Source organism: Dromaius novaehollandiae, chromosome 3 (assembly GCF_036370855.1).
Source record: "Dromaius novaehollandiae isolate bDroNov1 chromosome 3, bDroNov1.hap1, whole genome shotgun sequence".
NCBI classification, from domain to species: Eukaryota; Metazoa; Chordata; class Aves; order Casuariiformes; family Dromaiidae; genus Dromaius; species Dromaius novaehollandiae.
The window spans coordinates 117,128,507-117,155,625 of record NC_088100.1 but is presented as its reverse complement, the minus strand read 5'-3'; the positions used below and the strand labels follow the sequence as shown (position 1 = coordinate 117,155,625).

Here is a 27,119-nt window from a genome sequence, read left to right as displayed (position 1 = left end):
ATTTTACTCAGCTATCAAAAAATGAGCTGCCTGAGGTAAATAGAATTTTTCAAGACTGGCATTCAGTAAATATGGATATAAAGTATAGCCCAAAAGAGAAGAGGCAATAAACTTAAAACGTTGTCATTTCTTTAATATCACAGCCCAAGGAAGAGTCAAAATTCCAGTACAACTTTGGGCTGATTTTTGCTGTACAATACAAACTACCGGTGAAATGAGACTCCTGCAGGGAGGACCTGCCTATTTAAGTTCTGTAAACCTCCTGACTGACTTTTAGGTTCTATATAGATAATAAATGGCTAATGTCATTGGTAACCTATATATAACTGGATGACATTCTCTCCTGCACCTCTTAAGGCTATAGTACAAATTCACAGCCTGGGGAAAGGAGAGGGTATTGTGAGCTTAAATTAACTTGACATCTCCCTGACTCTGGGCTGCTGAAGGGCCAGGAGAGTCCCCCAGTATAAGATAGCCCTAGGAAAACGTCAAGTTGCAGTGGCAGTTCCCAGAGTCTGGACCCACTGTGTGTTTAGCTCTTCCCTGCAGGCATGCTGAACTGAGGATCACAGAAGGCAGTCTGATAGCCATCTCCAGTATACCTGACCCAGAGATAAAACCCTCCAGCTGGTTGTTGGGGTCTTAAAAAGGCTGTTTTTATGCCACATCAGTGTGTTTCACACTGTGTAAAGTAGAGGAGGAGTTACATTCCTGATATTTACGGAAGAAGGATATGGATTGTTTGAAGAGAAAGTAGAATATGCTTTAATAAGACACAAAGAGAAGAAGCACAGCTCTTCGCAAAACTCTGCTAGCACAAGCCCACCACCCTTAGAAAAACCCACCATCTGCAAAGGTCTGGGTAAGCTGCCACTCTTTGCAGGCTGCTTCATTTTGACACTGGTGTCCTACATGTGCAAATGCTGATAGGTACAAAAGCAGCTGGTTTGCTACCATGGGGCTGTATATGGTATATAAAAAATAATGTTAGGCAATATAAAAGTATGGGGTTTTTTTCAGATTTCCTTCTAAGCATACAAAATGTCTTGTCATCCCTCCATATCTAGGACTCTGATCAAGTATGGGAGAAGTGAGCAAGTTATACTTGCTACCATCCATTACCCAAGTTCCTTCTGTTTCTGAAACAAGACCTGTTGGTTTCTTTTGCTACCTGCCCCATCTGATGTCACTTTCACTGTCCTCTCTTTTCTCTGGTCCCTCCTTGGTAAGGTAGAAAAAAAAGCACAAGAAAGTAGAATGCAAGGAGATGTTCTAGGATAGCCAGCCTTGGCACCACATTTTCTCATGGTTTCAAAACTACCTCTGATGTTTCCTATAACCTGTCCACAAAGAGGTGGATATTTTTTCCCGCCTTGCTTTGCATAGCCAGTGCCCTTTGCTCATCTCAGTCCTTCCTGAAGAGACAGTTTTCTTTTTCAGTTCCTACAAGTACCATAGTAAAAGAAAAGGAAGAAGATAATGTGAGGTAATCTGTGTTCTGGTTATCTCTGCTCAAGGTGGTCTGAATCTTCTCTTCTGTAAAAGAAAGGTATGCTTAAGGAGAACAATCCTTGTTATGACTTGAAGACAAGATAACCCGTCTGTTTAAACAGTGAATACCCACTTTGAACAGAGAATGATTGTCACTGAATCTGCCATTTTTTATTTGTCTGCAGCCTTTGAATGAGGCAGAAATGGGTTCTCTTGAACTTCCTGACATCATCGCTTGTATGCAAAATCTGTGCATACATAGAAAAATATGACCCCTACTTGCAGCCGAGTAGTCTTGCCAGCTTGCCATGCCTGATAGTGCACTTCATTAGCCATTACAAAATTCTACAGTGAATCAACTCAGTGTCTTCAGATTCACACAGCATCTGTTCAGGAGAGCCCAGTGCTGTGTCCATCACTTTCTGTGCTGGCTCCAGTGCAGCCTTACTGAGGACTGATTGCTTTGGTTATCAAGAACAGCGTGAACATAATCATGTCGTGTTGCAAGGACCTAATCTGCTTTATGAGGCACTTGATGCCCCATAGTTGCTTTGACATCAAAGTGCTCTGTGCTTACTGCCTTGAAGCGGTATCACAAGTTGAGTTCTTCATGCTGATTGTTAAAGCAAGAAGCTGGGCTGAAAGAAAGCTGCCTGTCCCGTGGGATGTTGCTATCCCAACCTGTTTAGGGTGTTCATGCACCATGGGCACTGCTGGTTTGTTCTGCTTGTAGCCTATTTGCATGCAGGGCTGTGCTGGGCAAAGCACCAACCATGTGCTAGAGGAAAGAAGGGGTTTAAAGAGGAGCACATTTAATGTAACTGGTAGGAAGCTGAGAGGAAATTTTGATTCTCAGCCCTGCAGTCACTGCTCAAACACTCCAGGTCAAATTTTGCTGTAATGGAAATAACTGTCGAACTACCAAATCAGTGGAGAATCAGCTGGTTATGTCAAGTACGAAATGAGTCTGCTGTACCCCTGTTCACCTGATAGTAAAGTCGGGTGACTGTGTATTTTTCTTGCCGCAGAGATGTGTTTTTTGCCATAATCTTTGTGAAGTGCTTTGAAATTCTTGGATGAAAGCTGCTTCAAATATGTAAATTGTTCATGTACCTAGAAAGAGAAAGGGAGAGTCTGAGCAACATAGTGGCACAGTCACATCTTTGGGTGCATCAGCAGTAGTAAGGACCTCTGTACCTTGACTGCTTGAAGTAAAAGTCCCAGGACCTTACATGAGACTGCAGCAGCCTCAGCAACCTCTGTATGCAACCTAGCTGGAGACAGTGTGACACTTTTGCTGACTATGAGTTAAGCCAGAAAGCCAGAGCTTTTGCTTTCTTTATTTACTGCAGATAGTGTTGTGTCCATCTGTATTCCATTCTGTATTCCTCTGTTCCTGGGAATAGGAGAGCTTTTCCCATTTGGTCCACACTACCAAGACCAATTATGTTGTCTGCTTTCTCAAATCTCTTCCTGTCAGTCTCGTGCATAAAGTTCTCTTTAGCCAGATGTGCTGTACTCATCAGTTCTTCTGCTTCTGTTCTATTTTTTGCTGCAAAGCTCTCAAGGGTATGCTTTCAGGGAAACAAGAGGTCTTTCGTATATTAAAGTTTGAAACTCCAGGGCCTTGCTCACTGGCTTAGCAAATGTTTGCCCAAGAGTCGATGAGTGGAATAAGCTGTTATGCAGCTGCCCCAGTTCAGTCTTCAAGCTTTGGGTTTGGATGTAGTGTGTAAGGTCTTTGGGGCAAAGCCCTGTGACACTGTGTTCAGGCGTTCAGAGCACAGCATGCTCAGAAGTGAGTTGTACTACATTCCACCTGCCTGGGGCAAATCTAGTGCAAGATTTTTGTTTTCTTTTTCCTGCAGCATCTCAGGCTATGGAGCTGCTGGTGGGAAAGGAGGAAAGAACACCATGGTGAGGTCCCATGGCGTGTCTGTATTGGGAATTTTTGACCTCCAGAAGGATGATACTCTGTATATCCTGGTGGGACAGCAAGGCGAAGATGCTTGTCCTAGTGTAAGTGATTGCCCTTTCTGTTTTGCCTTAATCTCTCCTACAAATCTGTAGAGTTTTGTTTGTTTGTTTGCAGAAAAAAGCATTGTCTTTGAGGATTATACAGTTTGGAGGATTGAAGTCTTTGAGGATTGTATGGTTTTGGATTATATGGTTCAAAGGATAGCTGTAGTTTTACTAGTGGGGCATGAATGTCAAAAGATGAAGTACCATGACACTATGCTTACTTCCTCTTTCAAGGTTCAGGCCCCATTAGTAATACACTAGAGGCCTCTGATTGATCTGCATGTCTCAAAGCATCTGTGTGGGTTTGGGGAGAAGAAAGACAACCCTGCCTTCCCCTCTTTTGGAAGCCAGCCTTCAAGGCTGACTTCACAGTGCTTCATCTTTTCTCTGCCGTTGAGCCCAGCCCTTCCATTATCATAACACCTTGCAGCTCTGGAGAGATCCACCTCAAAGGCCCTGTTTGGTTATGCTCTGTATGTCAATAGGAGAGATGAATTACTGCTGGGTCAGTCTGATTTTTGTGTTACTAACTACACATTGCAGCAAATGACTTGAGAGAGAGGTGCAATTTCTGCCCACTACAGACACAGTAATATAGTAATCTTTTAGTATTCATTTCTTTGGAAGATAAAGGAATAGGAGATTCTTATGGAAGAAACTAAGCATTATCTGATGAAATTTCACCTACAGGTTTGACCTGGGCATTTAGATGCTGTTCCATTTCTGGACTGTTACATGGCTGATATCCAAGATATGAAATCTAAGCTGTCTTTTACAGCAGAGAAAGGTTGAAAGATGTAGGAAAGAGTGGTTCTTAAGGCTGAGGCTGGAGTAAATAATGTTAAAACTAGAATAATACACATCTACATACAAACCATTAATATGAAGCCTCTTAGAAATGAGAAATGTGCTAGCTCAAACTTCCATCTAACGCCTATAACTAGGACGTTCAAGCTCAATATAATATATGGACTCATTAAATTGCAGGCCACTGTAATCTTAGTGAGAATTTATTGAGTGCTAATGTAATTCTTTCATTGAGGCAAAGAGATTGCATTGACTTGTAGAAGGGACTTTTACTAGATTGGATTGTAATCAGTTATGTCTTTGCCATGAAGGTTTTTTTTTTTTTTAATTCAGTTGTAATCTAGTGCCTCCTCTGGGTCATTGACTTTGTCATTTTATTAATCATCCCTACCCAACTTCAGAACAATTAAGGATTGGGAAGATTGGGGGAAAGGAGGATTGTTTAGTTCCATAGAGACATGCATGCACACAAAGTGGATGCCATTGGTTCTCTCGCACATCCTAGGACACATTTTATGGTCAGTAGAACGTTTTGTAACTTGAGGAAAATGTTTTTATCAGGTTCCTCTTCCAAAAGAGGACACGCATGTAAATGGAGAAAGGGAAGGCCAGTTCTACTATAGTAGATATTATTTGTACATTTTTTCCCTCTAAGTCTCATTAACATAGTGAGTACAGGTGCATAACAAGATAATGTTATTCAGGTGAAACTTATAAAGTAAAATGAAACAGAAGCAGAGCTTGCACCTTAAAAATACCCACAGCAGAGTCCTGCTTGTCATGCACTTTAATGCTCTGATTTAACATTGGAGCAGCAATTACCTTTCTTAGGTCATAGTCTGAAAGGACTTTGAAATGATGGTTTAATGTTGTGTTTGAAAGCAGTTGGTGAATTCAGTGGTTTGCATAATACAGAAGGTTCATTACATTTGTTGCTAATTGGTAGAGAGAAAAAGAATGACTAACTAGGAAATATGAAGGCTTTCTAGTCAGGTATTTTCTCTAACATCATGTCAACCCTGCAATCAAAGGTTGGACTGCTGCTATTACGGTAGGCTTTGAACTAGCTAGCTCTGGTAATTACAGTAAAATTGCTGCTTCAGCACAAGCTTCACATAAACAGCAAAAGTTGTTTGGAAATCTAGATAAATACTTAGGTGGCTAAGCTATGCTGAGCTCGTTGCTCCTGTAAATACTATGACTACCTAGGTTAAAGCTAGATCTGGTACATCTATATGAGCCACAGATCTTAGCTCTGGCCGGAAGTGTGTTGGCTGCCCGGCCCCAGCTGGTAGGACACTGGTATAGAAGCAAAGAAACCTGGGTTCTCTCTCTGACTCTGCCATTTGGCTGCTGAGAAATACGGGGCAAATCACATCATCTCTGAGTTCCTCCCTTCTCCCACTTAGGAAATGCAGATGGTTAATGCTAGCAAGCACTTGCTGTAATTTCTGCTGTCTCATGTGTAAAAAGCTTATGGAGTGCTTGTACATGGTAATAGGTAGCAGCACTGAACTCACTTGATAATCACTCCATTAAAATGACAACAAATTTTTCTGACCAGCATTGGAGCAAAATGGGAGATTCTTCTGGAAGAGTGTTTGCTTGCTTCTGCTCATGTAGTTTCACTGGAGGACAGTGTGTTGGACCAGTGGTTTGGGAGGGTGAAGGGACCATGAGGCCTATGTATATAAAAGGACATGGAGATTTCTTATCAGAATTCAGTTCTGCTCTTCTGTTTGCAGACTAATGACATTATACAGAAAGTCTGCATTGGAGAGAACAATGTGATTGAAGAAGAGATACGTGTGAACAGAAGTGTTAATGAATGGGCAGGAGGAGGTGGAGGTGGGGGAGGCGCAACTTACATATTTAAGGTATGGAAACATAGTCCCTGGGCACCTTCATCGTGAAGTATCACAGCCTGAAATGCTTGAGTGCCCTTTAGACGGATCTGGGGAAGGGGCAGCAAAGTGAGATCCGGGTGTGTTTCATTTCCAGCTGATAGCTGTGGTGAGCTAAGATGGCTCTTCACACCTTTTAGAACTGCTGCTACAAGGGATGACTGTATTTGTTTTAATGACTTTAAATGGCTTTAATTTCCAGCTACAGGATTTGGTTTATGCAACGTAACAACGTAAGAAAAGTTGAGGATAGTTATATGTTTTGTTCTCAGAGCAGCCCTGTACCCGAGGGCCGCTGATCTTCAGTGTAGGTCCCTGTCATGTACTAGCTGAGTCAGTACTCATTCTGAACACCAATTTCAGGTGTTAATAATATCTTTAGATCAGCCAGCTGCTACATAATTCTGCCTAACTCTGCATGCTCAGTTTCCAGTGTAGCAATTCCTTTACCAGTGGAGACACTATATTGCACTAGATAGAGCAGTGTCCCTTAGAGCTGTTTCATTTGATGAAATTCATCAGATGATAACATTATAAGCTTTAAAAGAGCCATTAGCACTGTAGGAACCATTCAGAAAACTGCTGATGCCACTGTTCTTTGTTACTGACTTGGTGGGACTAGTGCTATTCATTAATCTTTCTGATGTGGATACATAAATAATGCAATGGTAATTTGTACTGCTCAGCAGTCCTGGATGCCTGCTTAGTGCAACATGCAGTAACTAGTGTGCGGTTGAACTTCCATTTGTATGTCTGACTCAGCCTAAACACTGCCTTTATTTCTGAACTTGTTAAGATGGAGAATGGAGAACCAGTCCCCTTGATAATAGCAGCAGGAGGTGGTGGCAGGGCCTACAGGGCCAAAACAGACACATTTCATCCAGAAAGGCTGGAGAATGATTCCTCTATTCCAGGGCTGAATGGAAATTCAGGAGCTGCAGGTAAGGAAAGCTTATTCTTTTTAAGAAAAACTCTGTGAATATGTGGTATTCCCTCATACAGTAGAGGTGAAACCCATGAAGATACTGTTCCAGGGGAACATGGAATTATAACATAGATGCTAATTGCAGGATGTATCCACAGTGCAGGATAATTGGCCTAAATGAGGGTATCAGAGGTGGTGTAGCCACAGGAATGCAACATTCTCCCAAAATAATATGGTACCTCTGATAAACAAGGTGGCTTGGCATGGGAGTCTGCTATGCTGATGAGGCCATCCTGCTGCCTGCGCTGTTCTGTGCTGTGTAGACATACTCACAGTTTCCCTGGCTTGTGCAGAAAGAGCATAATTACACCCTGGCTAGCAGTCTCTGTGAAGAGAGCTTGGACTGAGCAACCCGCAAAGCTGAAAGTGAATCACTGGTGAGTACATTGTATTTAGAGCAGGGCTGGGATATGTTTTCACAGCCTTCCACTAAATTGCTTTTGTTCTACATTAGAACTGACGTACAAATTTTTCAAAAGTATTTTTTGCAAAAAAAGAAGAGGAGGGCTCTGTAAACCGGATGGTCTGGGAGTAGGGAGGTGTATCGTTTTACATTTTCCAAAGAAAATACTTGTCATACCACTTGAATGGTGGGAGGAAGGAGGTGCAGATGATTGTTGTAGTCAAACGCCGTACAGAAAGGTTATTGTAGCAGTGTGAGGCAAGCCTATATCCTCGTCTAACCAAGGAGTGAGATTCTTACTTTCAGCTGAGGTGCTTTGAATGAATGTTCATTCTGCAGATCCCTACATTGTTTTTTACATTAAAATAACCCGTGCCTGGGCCTTTTCTCTTCTCTTAACTGCAGGTGGTGGAGGTGGCTGGAATGATAACACTTCCTTCCTGTGGTCAGGAAAATCCTTGCTGGAAGGCGCTACTGGAGGAAGATCCTGCCCCCAGGCCATGAAGAAGTGGGGGTGGGAGACAAGAGGGGGTTTCGGAGGGGGTGGAGGGGGGTGCTCCTCAGGTGGAGGAGGCGGAGGATATATAGGTAAAGTGGCTTCATGTTCAAGGTGTCCCTTCCCCTCCTTTAGTGCTAATGGTCAGCAAAAGGCTGATAGATAATTCTCCTGTAGTTAGCATATTTGACTGTTATGTAATAGTATGTCTGTGTGTTGCCTTTTTAGCACTAGATGAATGTATGATACTTAGTCTTTGAGCAAATAGCCAGATGTCAGTCCTTCAGCTGTAATCCTGGCTTTGCACTCTGAAAAATACGCCATCAAGATCCTGCTGTGATTCTTGAGCCTTCCATTTCTGGTTTATAGTGCTGAAGAAATAGGCTATGTGCTCCTATTACCAGCACCTGTATTTTGAGTACTTTGGTCCTGTAGACTGGCAGCCAGGCTTTACATCAGGAGGAAGACATAGCTTCCTCAGTGCTGCCCTGCTCTGAGTAGGCCTCAGTCCTACACAGATGGTCTTTAGGGATAGAGTGGCTCCACTGTCCTTTGTTTCCTGTGATCAAGCTGCCAGCCAGGACCCTGCTTAATAATGACAGTGGTATAGCTGTCAGATGGCATTATGTTCATTATTCCTGGTGTAGGCCAGATTAAAGATCTTGAGGCTCTACTAACCCATAATCTCCTGAGCCCTATAAGTTCTTCAGCCATCTGCACTGTGGTGGACTTTTTAACCCCTGGTTCTCCACAGCTTAGTTCAAGTCCATGATTGACTTGAAATCCTGAGAGAAGTAATGAGTATAAATGATTTAAGTGCATGTTTTGTACCAGTGTTATTGTGTAATGCTTTTTTTTTCAACAGAATGCCTCATGTGACATAATTTTGATTTGCACTGAGTGTGTTTCCCCCTTGTTGAAGATGGTTAAAGTGGAAATGGCATTTTGGGGTGGGTGGGGGATCTTTGCATGCTTGTAATACAAAATATATGGCCCATGCTGTGCTTCTGGTATGTTCTATGTATTGCCCATACTGTGCTTTTGCTATGTTCTATATGCCCAAGCACAAACAGACAACTCACATATGAATTTCTTCAGTCCCCATTCCTGGTGGGGACCACCCTGCTTTCAGGGTGCAAAGGAGAGGAAGATCAGATTATTCACTCCCTCTGCTGACACAGTGCATACCTTGATCAACAAGTGTATGAACTGGCCCTCGAGTACTGGTGTCCAGTCTCTTGGCCCCATTAACGCTGAGAAGGGCTGATACATTTTCACAGCATCCAAATGGTTAAAGGTGATGTCTGTACCTTAGTTTGCAACAGTCTGCCTATAACTGAGCCAAAAATTGACTAAGTCACAAGCAAAATGCCAGTGGCTCATACCACAACAAGTGTTCTCAGTATGTAGATACTTTGATTTATTTTCTTTTCTCGTTTGGATGCTTCTCTAAATATATTGAAGTCATGCATGTTGCAATGCTTCTCTGTATTTTAGTGCTAATGAGCCTCAGTCTGTTAAGATAACTTCTGGTTTGATGTAGGTGGCAATGCTGCAGTGGAAAATGACCCAGAGATGGATGGGGAGGATGGTGTGTCCTTTATTAATCCGATTGGTACTTTATACACTCCAGCACTTAAAGGTATTCATGTTGGTCAGGAGTCTCTTCTGGTGAATTTCTTTCATGTTAGGAATAGTTTGCATCTGTAAGACACTTTGAGAGCCTTTGGATACAATTAGTGTCATTATGAACATGAGAAGGGAGAAAGATTGCTTGACAAAGTCCAGTGGAGATTAAATAGAAGTAATTGGAAGAAAGCAGGTAGAGAACAAACAGATCAAGGCTGTTAGGAAATGCTCCCCTTCAATAAGATCTACTAGCCTGTAGAATAATTTTCCCAAAGGAAGTGGTAATAGAACTTCATAGTTGAGGTAGTTTAAAAATGAAACAAAGTGGCTAACTATTCACTAACAGACATGTTCCTCAGAGCATCTGTCAGCAAAGCATTGATGTTGGACCAGAGAACTCCTGGAGAAAACTGTGCAGCACTGCCCAGCAGTGCGCTGAGATGATAAACTCTGCCACTGAAGTCTTCCTGAAGCCTGTGTTTGCTTGGAAGTCAGTGTTTCAGATATGGTTTCCTTGTATTCAAAAATACAAAAATACCTGTTAGCTCAAAAAAATGTTTGCCTTAGAACAGCCAGAAGTGTTTTCAGATACAGCCTGACTCCAGCCTGATAGATTCAGCCAAAACAAAGTTTTGAAAACATTGTGATGTTTGATCTCAGGAGGAGCATTTCACATAAAAGCCAGGAAACAGAAGGGTGAGCCCTACAGACCACTGTAAGGGCAGGTTTCCCTTTGGCTCAGCAGCAGTCCTGCTTGCTAATGTGGTGGAACTCGCTGCTGAAGGAGAGCCAGTGCAACTTAGCTGTAGTGGGGCTAGTTTAGCTGAGTGTTATTTTCTGCATGGAAACTGCCAGTTAAGACTTTCACCTAGCATTCCCTCACTAAGTGCTCAGGCACAGTCAGAAGAGGGCAAGAGTCATGGAAGGTGCAGAAAGAGCAGTTCCTCTCAGACTGGGCCCGTCCTGCCAGATCTGGCCACCATGACTGTCATGTTCCCTCTTTCTGTCAGTGCTTGGGGGAACGATATGAGTGATCTTCACAACAATTAACTCAGCTTCTTTCATCCACTCCCTAGTGACAGAGGGGCACGGAGAGGTGGATATTAGGCTGCACCTCAACTGCAGTCACTGTGAGATGGACGAGTGCCGTGTTGATCTTGAGACTCAAAAAGTCATTTGCTTTTGTGAGCCAGGCACAAACTTGGCTGAGGATGGCGTGTCTTGCATAGGTAAGAAGGTGTGGGGTAGGCTGGCAGCATATGCAGCAGAGAATGCACGTAGTAAAAATCTTTGTTGTTTGAACGGTAAGACATCATAAAAGTGTTATCTAGTCTGTCTTTTAAAATGGGCTTTTGTTGAATGTTGCCTTTGAAAGAAGAGTACTTTGCTAGAATATAGATACACCAGTGCTGAGGCATGGGGCGCAGAGCAGCATCACTGTTTTGTTTTACAGTATGCGTTTGAGATACTGGGCGGCACTGAAGGTGATGAGTCAGATTTTTATCCTCAAGAGTCAAAGCCCGAGAGCAGTTTGTCTGGTTGCACTGATGCTCACATTCTGCTCTTAAATTATGAAAGTTTGCTCACTGAAGGAATTTTACAACTAAACTTAACTTTTCAGGTTAGACTTCTTAAGAACCAGCAAAAAGTACGAGGTAGAGAGGAAGGAAAAAATAATTCCTGTGTCATTGTACACATAAAGTGCATGTGCAGAATCTGTAAGAAATTCTGCATGGGAGATCTCTGGGGAAAACCAAGGAGAATCCCTGTACTCGCCTCATTTGATAAACCAAACACTATGATCTCCATTACACAGTTTTCTTCATATTCTTGTCCAGCAATTGAAACAAGTGACTCCATGGTTCTGAGATCCTGTTTTAAGCTTTGTCACTGACATGCAAAAAATTTTTTTACATTTTTTGCTACTCCCATCTGTAAAATGGATAAAAAGCAAGGTTATTTTGAGGAGTGAAGTAAACCTTAATAGATGGTCATTGAATGCCTTGCAGTCCCACAAGGCAGTGTTCCAAAAGTGAAGAGTCAGCTATGGAGTATGTTTTTCTACTCTTAGTGTTACCAATTTTTTCTGCCCAAGATCAAATGCATTTAGAAGATGATATATTGCAGTCCTCCTCCTGCTTTTGTTCTGATTTGGCATTGATAGCAGCACTCTAGCCCTGGCAATTTAATGTTCTTCCCACCTCCCCAACCTCCTGCCCCCTGTTTTTATGGCCTTGTTTTCATAGTCAGGGAGTACACATGTTAATTCCCCCATGGCAAACCATCTGTTTTAATAGCTTGATCTTAATTGAAGAAGGTGAAACAATAAGACATTACAGGTCACAGATCCTGAGAGCTGATCATGTCAGAGGTTGCTCCTACACAATATAAGTGGCAGATGAGTAAATAGAAGGAAAAGCCAAAAAATCTGTCAGCAAAAAGTGGCTGCTGGAAGATCATTTCAAACATGTAACTCCCTCTTTTTCATGTCTCTGTTACAGCTGAGCCAGTGGTTCATCTCCCTCTCTCCTTGGTCTTGTCTGTAGTGACTTCAGCATTGGTTGCTGCCTTAATTTTGGCTTTTTCAGGAATCATGATAGGTAAGTGCCTTTCAGCAGAAGTTTTCGTATGAGATAGCTGCATCTCAGCCAGGAATGATTGGGCCCTGGTGGGGGACCCAAAGGATTCAGACTTTTAGCTACTGCTGTATTTAATAACCTCCCCCTTTAACTGCTGATTTTGATAATTGTTTCTAACCACAATGACCAATTTGAGGAAGTTTTCTTTGTGAGAGAAAAGCTGAAAAAGGAAAGATTTTTCAATTGCTGTTAGTTTAAGCAAATATTTTACACTTGGTGTTTTAGTACTTGCCAAGGGTAAGTGTAAAGAGAGACCCCAAAAACTAATTGCTTGTGTTTTGGCAATAGTTTTAATAGGAGCTGTTGGTACTTAATATGTAAAAGCTGGTCTCTTCTTATTTTAGTGTGTCTATATACAGCTTCAGCCTCTTAATGTATGGCATTTAAACTTGAAATTCTCACATAGGTTGTCTTTTTACAATCTGCTACTTAATAGGATGTCAATGTTCTTGGTATCTTTATTTGAAATTCTAAAGGTGTTTTTTACCTTTTCACTTTCTTATTTTAAACAATCCTTCGCCTGTATTTGATTGCAAACAAAATAGGTTGGAACCAGCAAAATGCAGCCAGGGATTCAACCTATAACTTGGCCACCTTTCTTTGTCCGCACTGCATGCAGTCTTGAGGGAGGGAAGGGGAGGGATGTACCCAGAGCAGCAAATGGTAGCTAGTAAATTAGATTTGCGCAGCTGTTTCAGTTTTAAGAACTTCAGGAGTTATCAGTTGCACACATATGGTCCTAGATGTATCATTTCTGGCCTAACAGTACCTCTTTAACTAATTACTTCTCAGGGAGCGGAAGAATAATCCGCTTTCCCTCCAACCAGCCTATCATTCCCATCTCAGGAAAGAGCAGAGATTTAAGAAATGAAAGCGAAAGCAATAAGGAGGAAAATGGAGGACAGGGAGGGTTTGCGGATAGGTCATTACATCCATCTGGCTTTGCCAGTGCACGCTTACTCCTTAAATTCTTCCCTTGAGCAACATCTGCTGGAGTAGACACATTACTGTCACAGTCTATGGGCTCAATCCAGCTTCCGCAGAAATCAATAGCAAGGGTAATATTGATTTAACCTGTTCGTGATTGGCATCTTGCTTTGAAAAAAATATATGCAATATCAATTACTATTTCAACATGATGTCTTCTTTCAAGGTATGATTTCTAATGACATTTCATAAGTATCAGTGAATTGATTTGAAGAATATAAAAGCTAACACAAGCTCATTTTAAATTGAGTCCGACTGTGTTGTTTAGAAACAGTTTGTGCTGAGTCAAGGCAGAGTTTCGCAAAATGAAGTATTTTTATATACACTGTGTTATTCTGAGGTAAGAGTTTAGTTTAACAGGCAATCCATTTTGAACAGTGTCATGCACTGATTTGTTTCAGACTCTTAATTACTTCTACACAATTTAGGAAAGTTGCTTATACTAAGCTCCCTCAAGTTTGGTTCTGGATTTATAGTTAGAAGCTCAGGTTAAACTAAACTGAACAGAGCAAAACAAAAAAAAACTCAAAACTTTAAAATCACAGATCTCTGCAAGTGAAATTCATATTACTCTTTTCGAGCAGTTTGTGAGCAAGTTCATTGTTCTTAATGTGATTTGTAAATCAGAAGTTCCTGGATAACTTCAGCGTCCATTTTCTGTGTTTAATTATTTGACGTACAGAAAAATGGCAGTGTCACTGTCTATTTTGATTCATTGGAATTTGATCATGCAGCTAATTCCAGCATGGATATGCTGCACGGTTGCCATCATGTTCCAAAGGCAATCTGTGTCTCCAGTTTACTGTGTTCTCTATATTTAGTGTATCGTCGGAAACACCAAGAGCTGCAAGCCATGCAGATGGAGTTACAGAGTCCAGAATATAAACTGAGCAAGCTGCGTACCTCCACTATTATGACAGACTACAATCCTAACTACTGCTTTGCAGGAAAAACCACATCCATTAGTGACCTCAAAGAGGTGCCTCGCAAAAACATCTCCCTCATCCGGTAATTCATCTTTGCCTTCCCCATGCTTCACTCTGTATACTGACATGTGCTGCCTCTCTTACACAGATGTGGACTCATGTCTTTTGTGCAGGCGTATACAAATACTCTTGCACTTTTAGACTTGCACCCCTTTTCACAAAAAGCTGTAGAGCTGCAGTAGTTAGGTTTGTGTGGAGTGGATTCAAATTTGGTAGAGTCTCCTTAGCCTTTTACAGGTGCAGTGTTAATCTCCTGGGATCATGGGAGGAACTGAAGAGTCATCACCAGCAATTCAGACACATCTCTTGCAGGCTGTGCAAAGAATGGCCCGTTTCCAGTATTAACTGATGAAATGCTGGGGAGCCTGAGGCTTGTAGGGAGTTCTTTTAAAGTCTTTGATGGGATCTTTGATAAAGAGAATGGCAACCATACATGCAGTGGCAGCAAAAAGCAATGGGTTTGAGGCTCCCAGACAGTCTTGAAAGGACAGGAATTTAAAGCCAGCAGGAAAAGCATGTTAGTGTCTAGATCAGAACTTTTGGAAAGCTGGAAGCAGTCTCTAAGACAGACTTGAAAAATCAAGAGTTCATTCCCACCTTGCCCTCCTGCAGGTTATAGTGCACTCCACTAGTGAATATGACTTTACCCTGGTATTATGCAGTCTTATACAAATAGTCAAGAAGTGGTAGCAGGAGAGCTTGGGAGACTAGGGAGCTATAAGAGACATGCTAAAAGAGATGATGTTCAGAGAAGTGCATGCAGTCTGCAATGCATTTTGGCTCTTACCTCATTCCCCCTCACCTACAGGTCTTGCCAGACTGCAACTGGAAGCTTCCAGTGTACTTTGTGCTGCTGCTGCCTTTGTCACTTGGGCTCTGAAAGGATTTTCTAATGCGTATTTCAAGCTGCAGAGAGCAAAAGATGCATCTGGGAATTGACAGGGGCAGGGGAGGTGGGCTCTCAGGGAGAAGGGTGAATTATGAGCCGTAGAGAACTGTTTCATATCCTCATTTTGTAATAGGTGGGTCAAGCATAGCCAAGAATGGTGTCTCGAGGTGATACCTACCACATATAATTAAAAGCAGCCATTGAGTCACAGGCAGCATGAGTCTTCACTGTGGTTTCACTGCCTAGACTGCTCTTTATACTGGGAAAACTACAGACAGCCTGTACAGCAATGGAGCAGGCTGCCCTTAGCAGCACCTGTTTGAACTGGAATGAGGGCAGCGACCCATGGTAAAATAGTTCACCACTAGACAGGAGAACAGACAGTCAGTGCAGCTATCAGGCCACGCCTGGGTCTACCAGGAAAGTGCATATTACTGTAGAAGAGAGCCTTAGTGAGCGCCTCATACCCAGACCAAGAGGCACACGTCTCTGGGAGACTGAAGCTACTGTTGCCCAATGTGCAGCCCATGGAACATAAAGAGGGAATCAAGAACTCGGATGCAGCCTCCTCGTCTGCCACATCTCACTAAATTGTTATCATGTGCCATCCATACGATTGTTGCACCAGCTGACTTAACTTTCATTAACTGATGACTGAATAGACAGATATGCAAAATCTGTATTACAAGGACATAGGACAGGAATTTTAATCTGTTACGTGATTACTTTAATTCCTTTTTTTATTTTCCTGTATCCTTATTCAAAATTAAACTGTAAGTTTCATGATATGATCCATTCCAGCAGCTGTTCTCAGTAGAAATTCCTGGAGTTCAGAGCTTTACAAAGCACTGTCATCACCCTTTACTTGTGAAGAAAACAAGGTGGCTAATATACTTACCCAGAATCACAAAAATAAATCAGGAAAAGATCCTTGCTTTGGAATTCAGGTCCATTGAGAGCCATTGTATCACTCCTAGTTTCTTGTTCAGTGTTTCCTTTAATAGTAATGCATAAACATCATGGGAATTGTTGATATGTTTAGGGTACAGGAACACCAAGACATAAGACCTGTCTTTATTGGCCTGTCTTGGAGCGCCCACCACTAGGCACTGGCACCAACACAATAGAAGAGTGCTATCTGTTACGCGCTACAATGACAGCAGGTTGATTTCACTGGGGACAGTTCACTTTTGAAGATTTCTTTCCTTACCAATTAAATACATTGTAGGTCCAGAAAAATTAGATCAAGGTCTAGTCCCCTGCGTAGTGTGCAGAATGGTACCATCAGTGCCAGCATCTGGTTCTCCATGTTTCACTGCCATGAAACACATGAGCCTATTCTGTGAGCTGTGACCACAGTGTTATAGTATGTGTTCTCTGTAGTAAAACCTTCTTGTCTTCTCTGGTCTGTCCAGGGGTTTGGGCCACGGAGCCTTTGGTGAGGTATATGAAGGTCAGGTGGCAGGGATCCCCAGCGACCCCACTCCCTTGCAGGTGGCTGTGAAAGTAAGTGACAGTGTATGAGTTATCATGATGGTTTTGTGCACCTTTCACCCAAGAGTCCCAATGTATTATGAAAATTGAGATGAATTAAGCTTTACTATACTACTGGAGGACACAGCTAGAAAGGATGTAGCTCTGTTGCAACACTTCTATCCATCATAGTGATGGTAAAACTTACAGCCGATGGGCTTGTGAGACTGTTTAAGAAGAAATCTGTAAGTAATAATACATAAAAGTTTCCTGTGCAGCTGCAGTAAACTGCAGAGATCAGAAATAAATCTGTCCTCTGTCCATCGCTCACATGCTACACCTGGTGTGGCAACCTGTCCAGAGCCTTTGAGTCACAGGCCAAAAATTTTCACATGGCCAGGAGCAGTTGGCAAATACATCAAAGAGCCTGCAGGTAGGAGATGGCTGGTTCTTCAGGGACCTCACCACTCCATTACAGGATGGATATGCACTGGGTGAATAGCTAAATTCTGAGAGACCCTAGGATGCTTCTTCAGGCCTTCAGCAGCCTAGCTAGCTTGCTTTCTCCTATAGATTACATAGCAGTACAGGCCTACTGCTAGTTCCATACTCTTGATGGGAGGCAGCAGTACTGAACTGTCTGAGAGGTCAAGTGCTATACTCTCACTCTTCCTCCTCTACACAGTGGAGTCCTGCGTATTTAGCACTGCTCCCTGTACATTTGAGGGTATTTGCTCTGATGGTGTGGGCATTGCTGGGAGGAAGGTGACAGAGGCATTGGTGGACCATATGTTCTGTGTGATAGGTATCTCTCAGCAGGCTTCACAGTCTAGTTTAGTTATGGCCTAGTCATTACCATAGTCTGAGGTTTGTTTTAGAGAGACAAGGACCACTGCAGACAATGTTAGTCCTTTTGATTGCATCAGGCGTTCACCTTTGTAAGTTTAAATACCTTCTCGTTGTCATTCTGTTCTTTCTTTTCCAGACATTGCCAGAAGTGTGTTCGGAGCAAGATGAACTGGACTTCCTGATGGAAGCTCTTATTATTAGGTGTGTTTGAATAAGATGGAAAAGCACTTGTGCTGACTTGCAAAGCACAGCAGTAGTAGGATAAAAGGTGTTTTGAGGGATGACGTCCATAAAAATGTTTATACTGTAATTTTAGCAACAGCTTTCAGTATTTTATGATGGATTGCTATTACTATTCTTTTAAAATCTTCTTACAAAAGGAGAAAATAAGTCACCAGTTGATTAAGGGCAAAATTTTCAGGAGAGTTCACACAGATTTACATTATCCAAATTGAAAATCTTTAGGCCCGATTTTCAGAACTGGTGATATGCTCTTCTGATTTTTTTTGGAGGTCAGTGCATGAGAAAAAACAAACCTTTGGAGTGTCACTTTGACTACTCAGAACTAACAGATGCCATTGACACAATGCTGCTGCCATGTCACATGACAGTGACTGAGTCCTAGAATCCAAGGAAATAGTTCTCCATTACACTGAGGTCTGGAGAAATAAGGAAGCATCAGAGAGGCCCAGAGGAGATATGCCTTGCATAAGCTGATTCCTGTGTCCATGTTATTGTTGGAGCAACCCTACCCAGCTCAGCTTGTACTCCCCAGGATAGGGAAATCAAAGGAGAAGCAATAGAATCATAAAAACATGACACAAACATAATCCAGACTCTTCTCTGTTATCAGATATGCTCTGCTTCCTGTGGCCCACAAGCCTTGCTCTAGGCCAAGGAGGATGTCCAAAGAAGAGAGTGGAAAAGGAGCCAAAAGATCCTCCTTCCCACCCTGTATTTCTGCACTGTGCAGAAGGACAGACACAAAGTACAAGGGCAGCACTTTGGCTTTGTCCAGTTAGCCTGCCTTTGAGTTGTGTTACTTATTCTGAAAAAAACACCCCTCCTCCTCCCAGCCCCAAGAGAATATTTTTGTTATTTTCTGTAGTTGTGTTTTTTGGGTCAAAGATGTTTCATGACCAAGTCTCCTTGTCTCCACAGCAAGTTCAACCACCAGAATATTGTACGCTGTATTGGGGTGAGCTTGCAGGCGTTGCCCCGTTTCATCCTGCTAGAGCTCATGGCTGGAGGTGATCTGAAATCATTTCTGAGAGAGACGCGGCCTAGACCGGTAAGTAGGAGAGGAGCCATTTCTTTTCGCAAGACTTGCAAAGACTTCTGCATCCCTCTGGCAGCTTGCTCTGTTCACTGTGATGAATACCATTCCTCACTGTTCTTTTTCTAGGATGAGCGAATCCTAACATATATCCGTAAGTGCAAAAAATTGCCATTGGGAGAACCTTGTTCATGGCCACCTTGTTCTTGTAATTGAGGGGATCCTGGTCTCACTTCATTTTGCTGTGTGGAAGCCGAGTGTGTCCACTGGATAGCTGAGCAACTGGATGTTTGGAATATCTACTCCCAGACTGCAGTCTTGGGGTCACTCGAATGCATCTGGTTGGGCAGAGAAAGGCTAGTGGTGAGGAAGTCCATTGCTATATAAGAGGAGGAGATTAAATAACACATAAATCTACAGCTATCAGGAGCTGCAGTAGCAGAATACGCAGGGGAAAGGCAGGAAAAATGTGGCCAGATAATATTTTCAGGAAATGTAGGGGAAGAACAGGAGAAGGACACTTACCACTCTATCCAAAGAAGAAGAAAGGGAGAGAGCCAAAACAGTGGGAAGATGAGTAGACTATGTGACTTGCTTTTATTTGTGTTTTTCAGGTATAACATTTATTAGCCTAATCTGCTTAAATAGTGTAAATTCTCTACAGACTGAATTTTGTCTAGTAAGCTGTTGCCACAGGGCAAATACGTAACTATGAATGGGCTGATCCATGCATTTCTATTGCTAGAAGACCAGTCTGGATCAGGACACAAACATGAAGGGAACATATATTGCTGGGGATATGCAAAAGAGCCTCATCCCTGGACTTTGCTAAATGACATGGTAGATACTATCTAAAGAAAGAACAAAATGACCTGTCATGTTCTGAAAAATTTGCAAGCAAAGTTGTAGTTAAAAAGCTGATGCAGAAGAGCTCCTGGCCTTACTCATTCCTTTTCAGTCCATTTAAAAATGAACATGAGAATGTATAACAAAGGAGAGCGGGTATAGAAAGGCATGGAAAAAGTCCCTAACTCACTGGATATTTCTCTTTATTTTTTTAATTCTCTCCTTTTTCCAGAGAGTTGAAAAAAGTCAAAAAAATAAAGCAGATGTTAAACTCTCCTTTTACCTTCCTCACATGAGCACAGAAATAAAATGTAGAGCTAGTAATGATAAAGCTGTTATTTAAACTGCTGACCAGGTGCATTTCTGTGGAAATCTGTCAGTAGAAGTAAGTTTGACATAGGCAAGAAGAGAGTCAGGCCTGGAGCTGTTGACTTAATAGTAAGTATCTTTAGTCCAGAATTTTAAAGATTTTCCCACTAAAATCAGCTTCAACAGGAAATGACAGTCAGTTAGAAATGTGTGAGAAATTAATTGCCTGTTTCGAGAGGAATAACTACTTCAAAAGAATAAAGTTCAGTCTGGGCTATTGGATCAGAAAGGCCCCCCAGATGCTGTTGGAGTTTAGTGCCAGATCCCACCTTCATACTTTGTTTCTGCCTTTCTTTGCAAAGACACAAAATGCTGGATTTTATCAATACAGAAAAGACAGGAATTAGTTCTACTGGATATAGAGAAGAGTCTTCACTGAGACATCTGGAAACAGATTGTCTCTGTATTTTTTTTTCCTTGCAGTCCAGTTTTCAGACCTGCTAAAAAGGGCTTGTGTTGCCCAGGTGCACCGCAGTCCTGGATGGGATACAAGAAAATGGCTGCTGCCTGTAGAAGAAGGCTAAGCATCCAGAAATATATGTTTAAAATCTGAGCTGGCAGTCTTTATAATAGAGGCTGGTTTTCTGTAGCACTTACAGATGTTCTTGTCAGCTCATACAAATGGGCTGAACCTGGTGGTAGGTGAGTGGGGAAATTCATGTTTTGCAGTGTGGGCTCTGCTCTCACCTGGTGCAGGGAAAAACAACAAGCCATTGTGTGTTGTCTGGTAGGTGCTTTGATCTAAACTGCCAAGACAGACTGTGGCAGCTGTATGAAATGGCAGGTGAAACAGATGGATGGTGTAGGGCAAGGGCATCCATCACTTTGCAGTGGAAGCCTCCTTTTGGCTCGTTAAATTAGAGGGAGAAGCCAGCTCAGTAATGACCAGGGCCTTGTGAGGAAGCACCACAAACGTTAGTCCTGAACAGCAGGAATTTTGACCTTGCAGTAAAACGAACTGGTTGTTTTTGTGGATTAAAAGTCCCTTATCTTCATAGGATGCAGTCACTGGAGCCTTCTGATCTTCTTTCTCTCTATCCTTACTCTACTCAGGAGTTCTTCCTTGCGTGTCAGGACTTTCATTTCAGTCTGTTAGTGGTAGCTCTGTGCAACCTCTCTGAAAGCTAATGTCAGGAGAGGCAGATGATTCACCCCAAGCACAGCAAACATTGCTTCCTTACTGTTTCCGTCTTTCACAGTCTCTCCTTCCTTTCCTCTTCTTGCCTTGTCCTCCCTGACCTGTGTGAAGTTACTTGAGACTGCCATACAACTACTACACATAGCGGCTGCTCCCAGCAGCTTGAAGATCCTCCTCTATTTCCGGCATTTAACTTGTTCCTGTGACTAGAGGAGACGTGGGACCGATGCTGCTGTTTTCTGCTCTGTCCCATGCCTGTCACACTTTGGGAAAGATTAAGTTCATATGTGATGTGCAGTCGGTAGCTTATTCAAATCCCTGGATCCAGTCCCTTTTTAACAGTTGCGTGAGCCCAAATAGCCTGACTGTGTGCAGATGCAGATCCACACGTTTCAGCTGCACTTCTAACACCCTCTCACTCCTGCCGTTCCCCCCTTCTGCTACCATCCTGTTTGATGGTTGCCTCGTGAGAGTGACAGGGTGATTCATTGTCTGCCTGCAAGGGCAGCTTCTGAACAGCTCATGGCAGCTGTGAGTGCTGAGAAGTCAGCCTCTGGTCAGGTGCTTCTCTGCTGGCTCAGAAACTGTGAAGCTAGAAGACAGCCTTACTGAGGAGAGATGAGATGCGCACAGGGCATTGTGCTCTATGAAAATGGGATCCAAGTACAGAAGTGTGTTTACCGTCTGCATGTACAGAGTCTCTGTACCTGGGTCTTTTGCTGTATCTTTCCTTGTTCTATGCTTAAAGATTTCTGAGCTGTTTTGTTCCTCCTATTGCTGTTTCAAGGAAGGCAGGCAGAGGGTCGGAATAGCTTGTCTTCTAATTTTCCAGGTCTGTTAAAGGAAAAGAAAGACAAGGAGCTGAGCATAGTAAATAGAAGGCTTCAATGAGCTTTGCTTCCAGCAGAAATCAACTGAATACAACACCTAGCTGACTGATTCAGTAATAATGGTTTACTGCTTACTGTACTTTACCCTTCCTCTTCCTTGCACTACTGCTTTTGTTTCCCCTTGTTTTTCTCAGTTTTGTATTCTCCAGCTGCTTTCCTCACTGCCTTTTCTTTCCCACCCTACTTCTGCTTTCAGCCTGGTTCCAACAGGGATAAGATTTACCCGTTCATTCTCTACGTTCATCCCCCAGTGTCTCTCCCTGTTCCCAGCTTTCAACTCATTTGCTGATTTCAGTCAGAACAGAGGTGTCAAAGGCATTAACATCTCACAAGGCTCATGAAAGGAGAAAGCACCACTCTAGAGCAACCACTGAGTGAAACAGTTGTATCATTTGGCCTGCAACTGGCTAGTGAGAGCATGTGTGACTTGGAGCAAGGCATACAGCATGCTGCCTCATGCTCAGCTGGTAAAAACCCTGGTAGAGAGCAGAGGGGATGGTGGAGGAGGAGACAGTTAAGTGATGGAAGGGGGAACTTAAGACAGTGTTGGGGACTGTGCAGTGGGAAGCTAGAGCTACCACAGCAGGTGGTATTAGGACATGAGATGCAACTTCATGAGAGATCAAGATGCTGCCAGCACGCCCTATTGCGAGTTCCTCACGTAAATAATGAAAGCAATGTTTGACCAACAAGTAATGATTATTCTGGATTCTAAGCAAGAATTATCACATATGTAGGCCAAACGTTCATCCGCTATCACTGACGTAATACCAAAGACTTTTGTGGGATATTGTCAGTTCATGCCAGCCAAGCATCTGTGTCATAAAATGGGCCCACTCCATAAGCTTCAGATTCAGACTTCTTTGCAGGTCCAGGGTTTACGACACTGAAGGGTTTCTCTGTTCCATTTCTAATAGGGTTTCACATCTCTTGCAGGATTACCTCCCCCTCCTTTTCTGCAGAGAGGCAGTCCAGATCGATAGATTCAGAGATGCCTGGAACTGGAGCCTTGCTTGTTATAAGCATGGCAGAATTCTCCATTCTGGGAAATTCAGCACAAATCCTTCTCACACATAGAAAAGCAATCAAGATTGGAAGATAAACTGTAGTTTCCCCTCCTTTATATTCTGCAGTGTGCTGCACAGAGCAGTGATCACACTGAACAATACACAGAATTTCATTCACCTTTAGCAAGATGCAGCCTCACCCAGAGAAGTGTCATACTAGTGTTTCCAGTGTGCCCACTGCTCCAAACGCTGATGCTTTCCAGCTGGCAGTGTCCATTCATCTGAGGAGCAAAAGCTGTAAACAGCTGTAAAGTGAATTCTTTGGTGTCTCAAGGCTGCTCCCCTTGCAAAATGAATCCAAACCTTCCATTATTCAAAGAAATTACTTGGCTAAATTGTCCTTGGCTGGGAAGTCACATCTGTTTTAGGGCTGTATTTAGCCAAATAAAAGGTGGAAGGAATTCATCCAAGGAGGGAAAGGGGAAAAACAAGTAGAAGGGAAAAAAAAGAAAAGAAAGAAAAAGGCTCTGCTGGTCAAATCAGCTTGTGGCTTCAGCCTACTGATTGTCTTGCAGTATAGCTCAGGTTTGGAGTCAATTGCTGAACAGTAAAGAATTGGGTTTGTTACTCAGTTTTCACTTCAGGTTTCTGAGCCTTGCTCAGAAATGGAGAGAATGGGTGGACTAAGGTATTAATTTCTCTTTAGTTGAAAAGGGAAAGAACAGCATCTGCAACCTCCCTTAGTGTAGCCATGTTGTAGCTGTTGAGCCACTCTAACTCACAGAGGTAAAAAAAAAAAAAAAAAAAAAAAAAAGATTTCTCCCCCAACCCCTCTGCCTCCCCCCAAAAGAGGGGGAGGAAGGTTTTAATTTTTTTAAGAAATTGTTACTCTACAAAAGGAAAGGCTTGGTGGGGGGGGGGGAACACTCAGTCCAGTCTTTTGTGTAAAGAATCAATTAAGTGTATAATATATATATGCAATTGAGTATACCATGTGCATAATAAAAAATAGGCAGGTGGTACATAGTCACTAGCCATTTTGTTTTATGGCACCACAGTGAAAAACCAGGCTTTGTTCCACAGAGATATATAGCATTTTTCAGTTCTTTTGTTAGTCAAATATTGAGGCTGGGTTTTTCCTAACTTCTTCAGAAGACATTAAGGCGTTGATTTTACTAGCCAATGCCCGACGTTCAGTTATTGGCTGCTGCCTGCTGCAGGGCCTGGACCTATTTCCAGTCCCAGTTAGCAGTGTTTTAGAGCAGGGGGGTAGCCAGCACAGCATCACATCAGTCTGGAGAGATGTTTCATCACAACAGACAGGCTGGCAGAGCCAGAAGTCCCTGTCACTGGAGGACCAGTGCTGGTATATGCATCAGTAGGAGAAAGCCATGCACAGGTGAGCCTGTCACTGGGCAGAATGGTGGGTATTGTGAGAGAGAGCTAGAGGGCAAGATGGGATTGTTTAGTCAAATAACTAAGGCCACAGAAAAATACTTTCTTAGGGAATAGCCGCAGTGGAAGAAGTGCCACCCAGTTGTTTGTCATCATCCCTCTGGCAGAAATGATCTGCTCTTCCCCCACAGGACTGGCAGCAGGGATCACTGTTTCACACCTCAGGGCAGAATCTGATGGTTTGGCTTCAAAGGCCCCCAAATGTGAGCTGTTTCTAAGCCTGGCCTTTTCACTAAAGCATCTGGCTACTGCTGGCAATGGCTGGAAACTCTGTCAGAGAGGCTGGAACAAGGAGTTCGCAGTTTTAATCTTCTGTAGCCATTGGCTAAGCAAACCTATATCAATGCTCTAAGGGGCAAGATAAAACCTACACAGATGTGGAGGAGGGAAAGAGCAAATGTGACTCATGCCATAATACAAAATGTCATTCTCATTGTTCAAGGTGACTTTAGAGAGAGAAGAGCTAGAAATAATAGAAGGAAACTGAGTGAGGACCAATTCAGGCTTACGTATCTCCACAAAAATTTTTGTGATGCTGAAACTGCAGAACTGTCTCCCAGGAGAGCTGGGAGAAATCCATTTACATCTTTCAGTAACAGTGGGAAACTTTTAAAGGGGAATCCTGACTGAGATGGGAAATGGCGTGCAGCAGTAGGATGTTTGATCCAGCTTTCTGAGCCTCTTACTGGGATTTGTATGACAAGGTGCCTGCACATCCTTTTAATAGTTCTTGGATATGAATGCTGTCTCTTGCGCATGTCTGGAATGAATGTACGCATCCCTTTGTGTATTAACATCTGAGCTACATCCCTTGTTGGAGAGTTCCCAGTGCTGTACCAGTGATGAAGCTTGCCATGTTCTTGCTTTTAATCCAAGTTTGTCCCTCATCTTTTGGTAGAACCAGCCCTCTTCCCTTTGCATGCTGGACTTGCTCCACGTGGCTCGTGACATTGCTTGTGGTTGTCAGTACTTGGAAGAGAACCATTTCATTCACAGGTAGGTGAACACACCTGTGTCAGCACGGGCATGTCTTGTATGTGGGCCAGCAGAGATGCATAATGCCCTGTGTGATATTTTTATGTCCTGCTGCACTCTAGTGGCTGGAAACCTTTAAACAAGGTAGATAAAACCTGAATAATAGAAGCAATTAACATAAAAGGCTCCTGTAGATCAGGTGGCAGAAGTTTGTAGTTTTTATCAAAGCTCCTGATCTCTATCTCAGTGCCTGCACTCATGCAGCCTATTTAGCTAATCTGCAAATGGAAGCATGATCTCCTGACAGAAGTCCTTAAAGGTCTTCCCCTAAAGAATTTTACTTGTTGCCCTTCTGCTTGTTCTGGATCCCTTCTCTTCTTGCTCTCAGAGAACAGCTACAGAAGCATAGCAAGACATACAAGACTTTGTGACTATTGTTTTCTGCTCCCATAGAACAGGGTGTTTGAGAAATGTCCAAAATTTTGTCTATAGCCTTGAGCAGAACCATGCAAACACCCCAGAGAAAGCAGCAGAAAAACAAAAAGTCTGCATAGGGCAGAGAAAGCCCAAAACACAGAAAGTTTTTTGAGTGATAAAAGCTCCTTGCATCAGTGTTTGGGTTTCTACCAGCTGGAACCTCTGCTAGCTCCTTCACATTCTTCCCAAAAAGCCAGATGGGAAGGGGGTGCACCCAACCATCTTCAGAGCAGAATAAATTTCCCTGTGCAGTTCTGGACTCACTGAGGTTGCTGAGATGAGGAGTAATCTGGCTGCCCTTGAGAATATACTAAAAGAAGCATTGCAACCAAAATAGACAGTAAAAATAATCCAGGTATTTTTCCCATGTGTCACAGCTTTCCAGCATCTTCTCTAGATCTTTGGCAACCCTACTTTAGAAAATCATGAAGGAATGTCCTAGCATTTAGCATGGTTAGGAGTAGCCACATTTGTATTCCTTCCAGCCGTAAAGTCAGCAATAACAAGAGAGGCAGCAGTAACAAAAACAAGAGATGACAGTGGTGGTTGTTTGGCTCCCTCTACTCCTGTGCTGCTCTTGTTCATGTTGAATATGCATGGCCGCCCTGCCTATATCAGAAGAGCGCAGTACTAGTGTGCGGCTTTGCAAGGGGCTGTGACGCTGTTGTAGCCAGACTGTAGTTAACACTTCTGTAAAAGTAATATACAAGAGGTGCCACCATGTTATTCAGATCTCAAGGTTTACTTCAGCACAGAAGAGATGGAAAGGGAGCCTTACCTGCATGCACAGATTCAGGCCCATACCTGTCTTCAGAGCAATATCTGCATTGATTAAGACAGCTTGATTTTGCTGAAATCAACCTCCCTGCTTGCAATTCCCTAGAGACTTAATAGCTCCTGTGGTGAAGGGAGGTTCACAGGAGACCCATCCATTCAGCTGAAAGGTGTTAAATGAAGTTTAAAGAGGAAATGTCTTAATAGCAGGACTGCTCCTAATACTGGGGTAGGTTGGAATTTGGGATGTTGCTAATTTTCCATAGACACTGACTTTTATGGGTGTTTTGTCTGCATCTCAGGAAATTAGATATTGTTCTTTGCTTTCCTTCTGGTTTGCAAAACTGTTGAT

The 27,119-nt window shown here is 42.7% G+C and overlaps 1 protein-coding gene across 1 annotated transcript in view; it reads left to right on the top strand.

Annotated features, from left to right (window-relative positions):
- Positions 1-27,119, top strand: part of ALK (ALK receptor tyrosine kinase) — a 319,617-nt gene that overhangs the window by 281,104 nt on the left and 11,394 nt on the right. The window contains exons 13-24 of the mRNA XM_064510188.1: positions 3,360-3,510; positions 6,066-6,197; positions 7,021-7,165; positions 8,018-8,200; positions 9,652-9,750; positions 10,814-10,966; positions 12,239-12,337; positions 14,185-14,371; positions 16,654-16,744; positions 17,697-17,761; positions 18,722-18,851; positions 25,440-25,537. Of these exons, the coding sequence (XP_064366258.1) occupies positions 3,360-3,510; positions 6,066-6,197; positions 7,021-7,165; positions 8,018-8,200; positions 9,652-9,750; positions 10,814-10,966; positions 12,239-12,337; positions 14,185-14,371; positions 16,654-16,744; positions 17,697-17,761; positions 18,722-18,851; positions 25,440-25,537 (1,533 nt within the window). The remainder of the gene's footprint in view (positions 1-3,359; positions 3,511-6,065; positions 6,198-7,020; positions 7,166-8,017; positions 8,201-9,651; positions 9,751-10,813; positions 10,967-12,238; positions 12,338-14,184; positions 14,372-16,653; positions 16,745-17,696; positions 17,762-18,721; positions 18,852-25,439; positions 25,538-27,119) is intronic.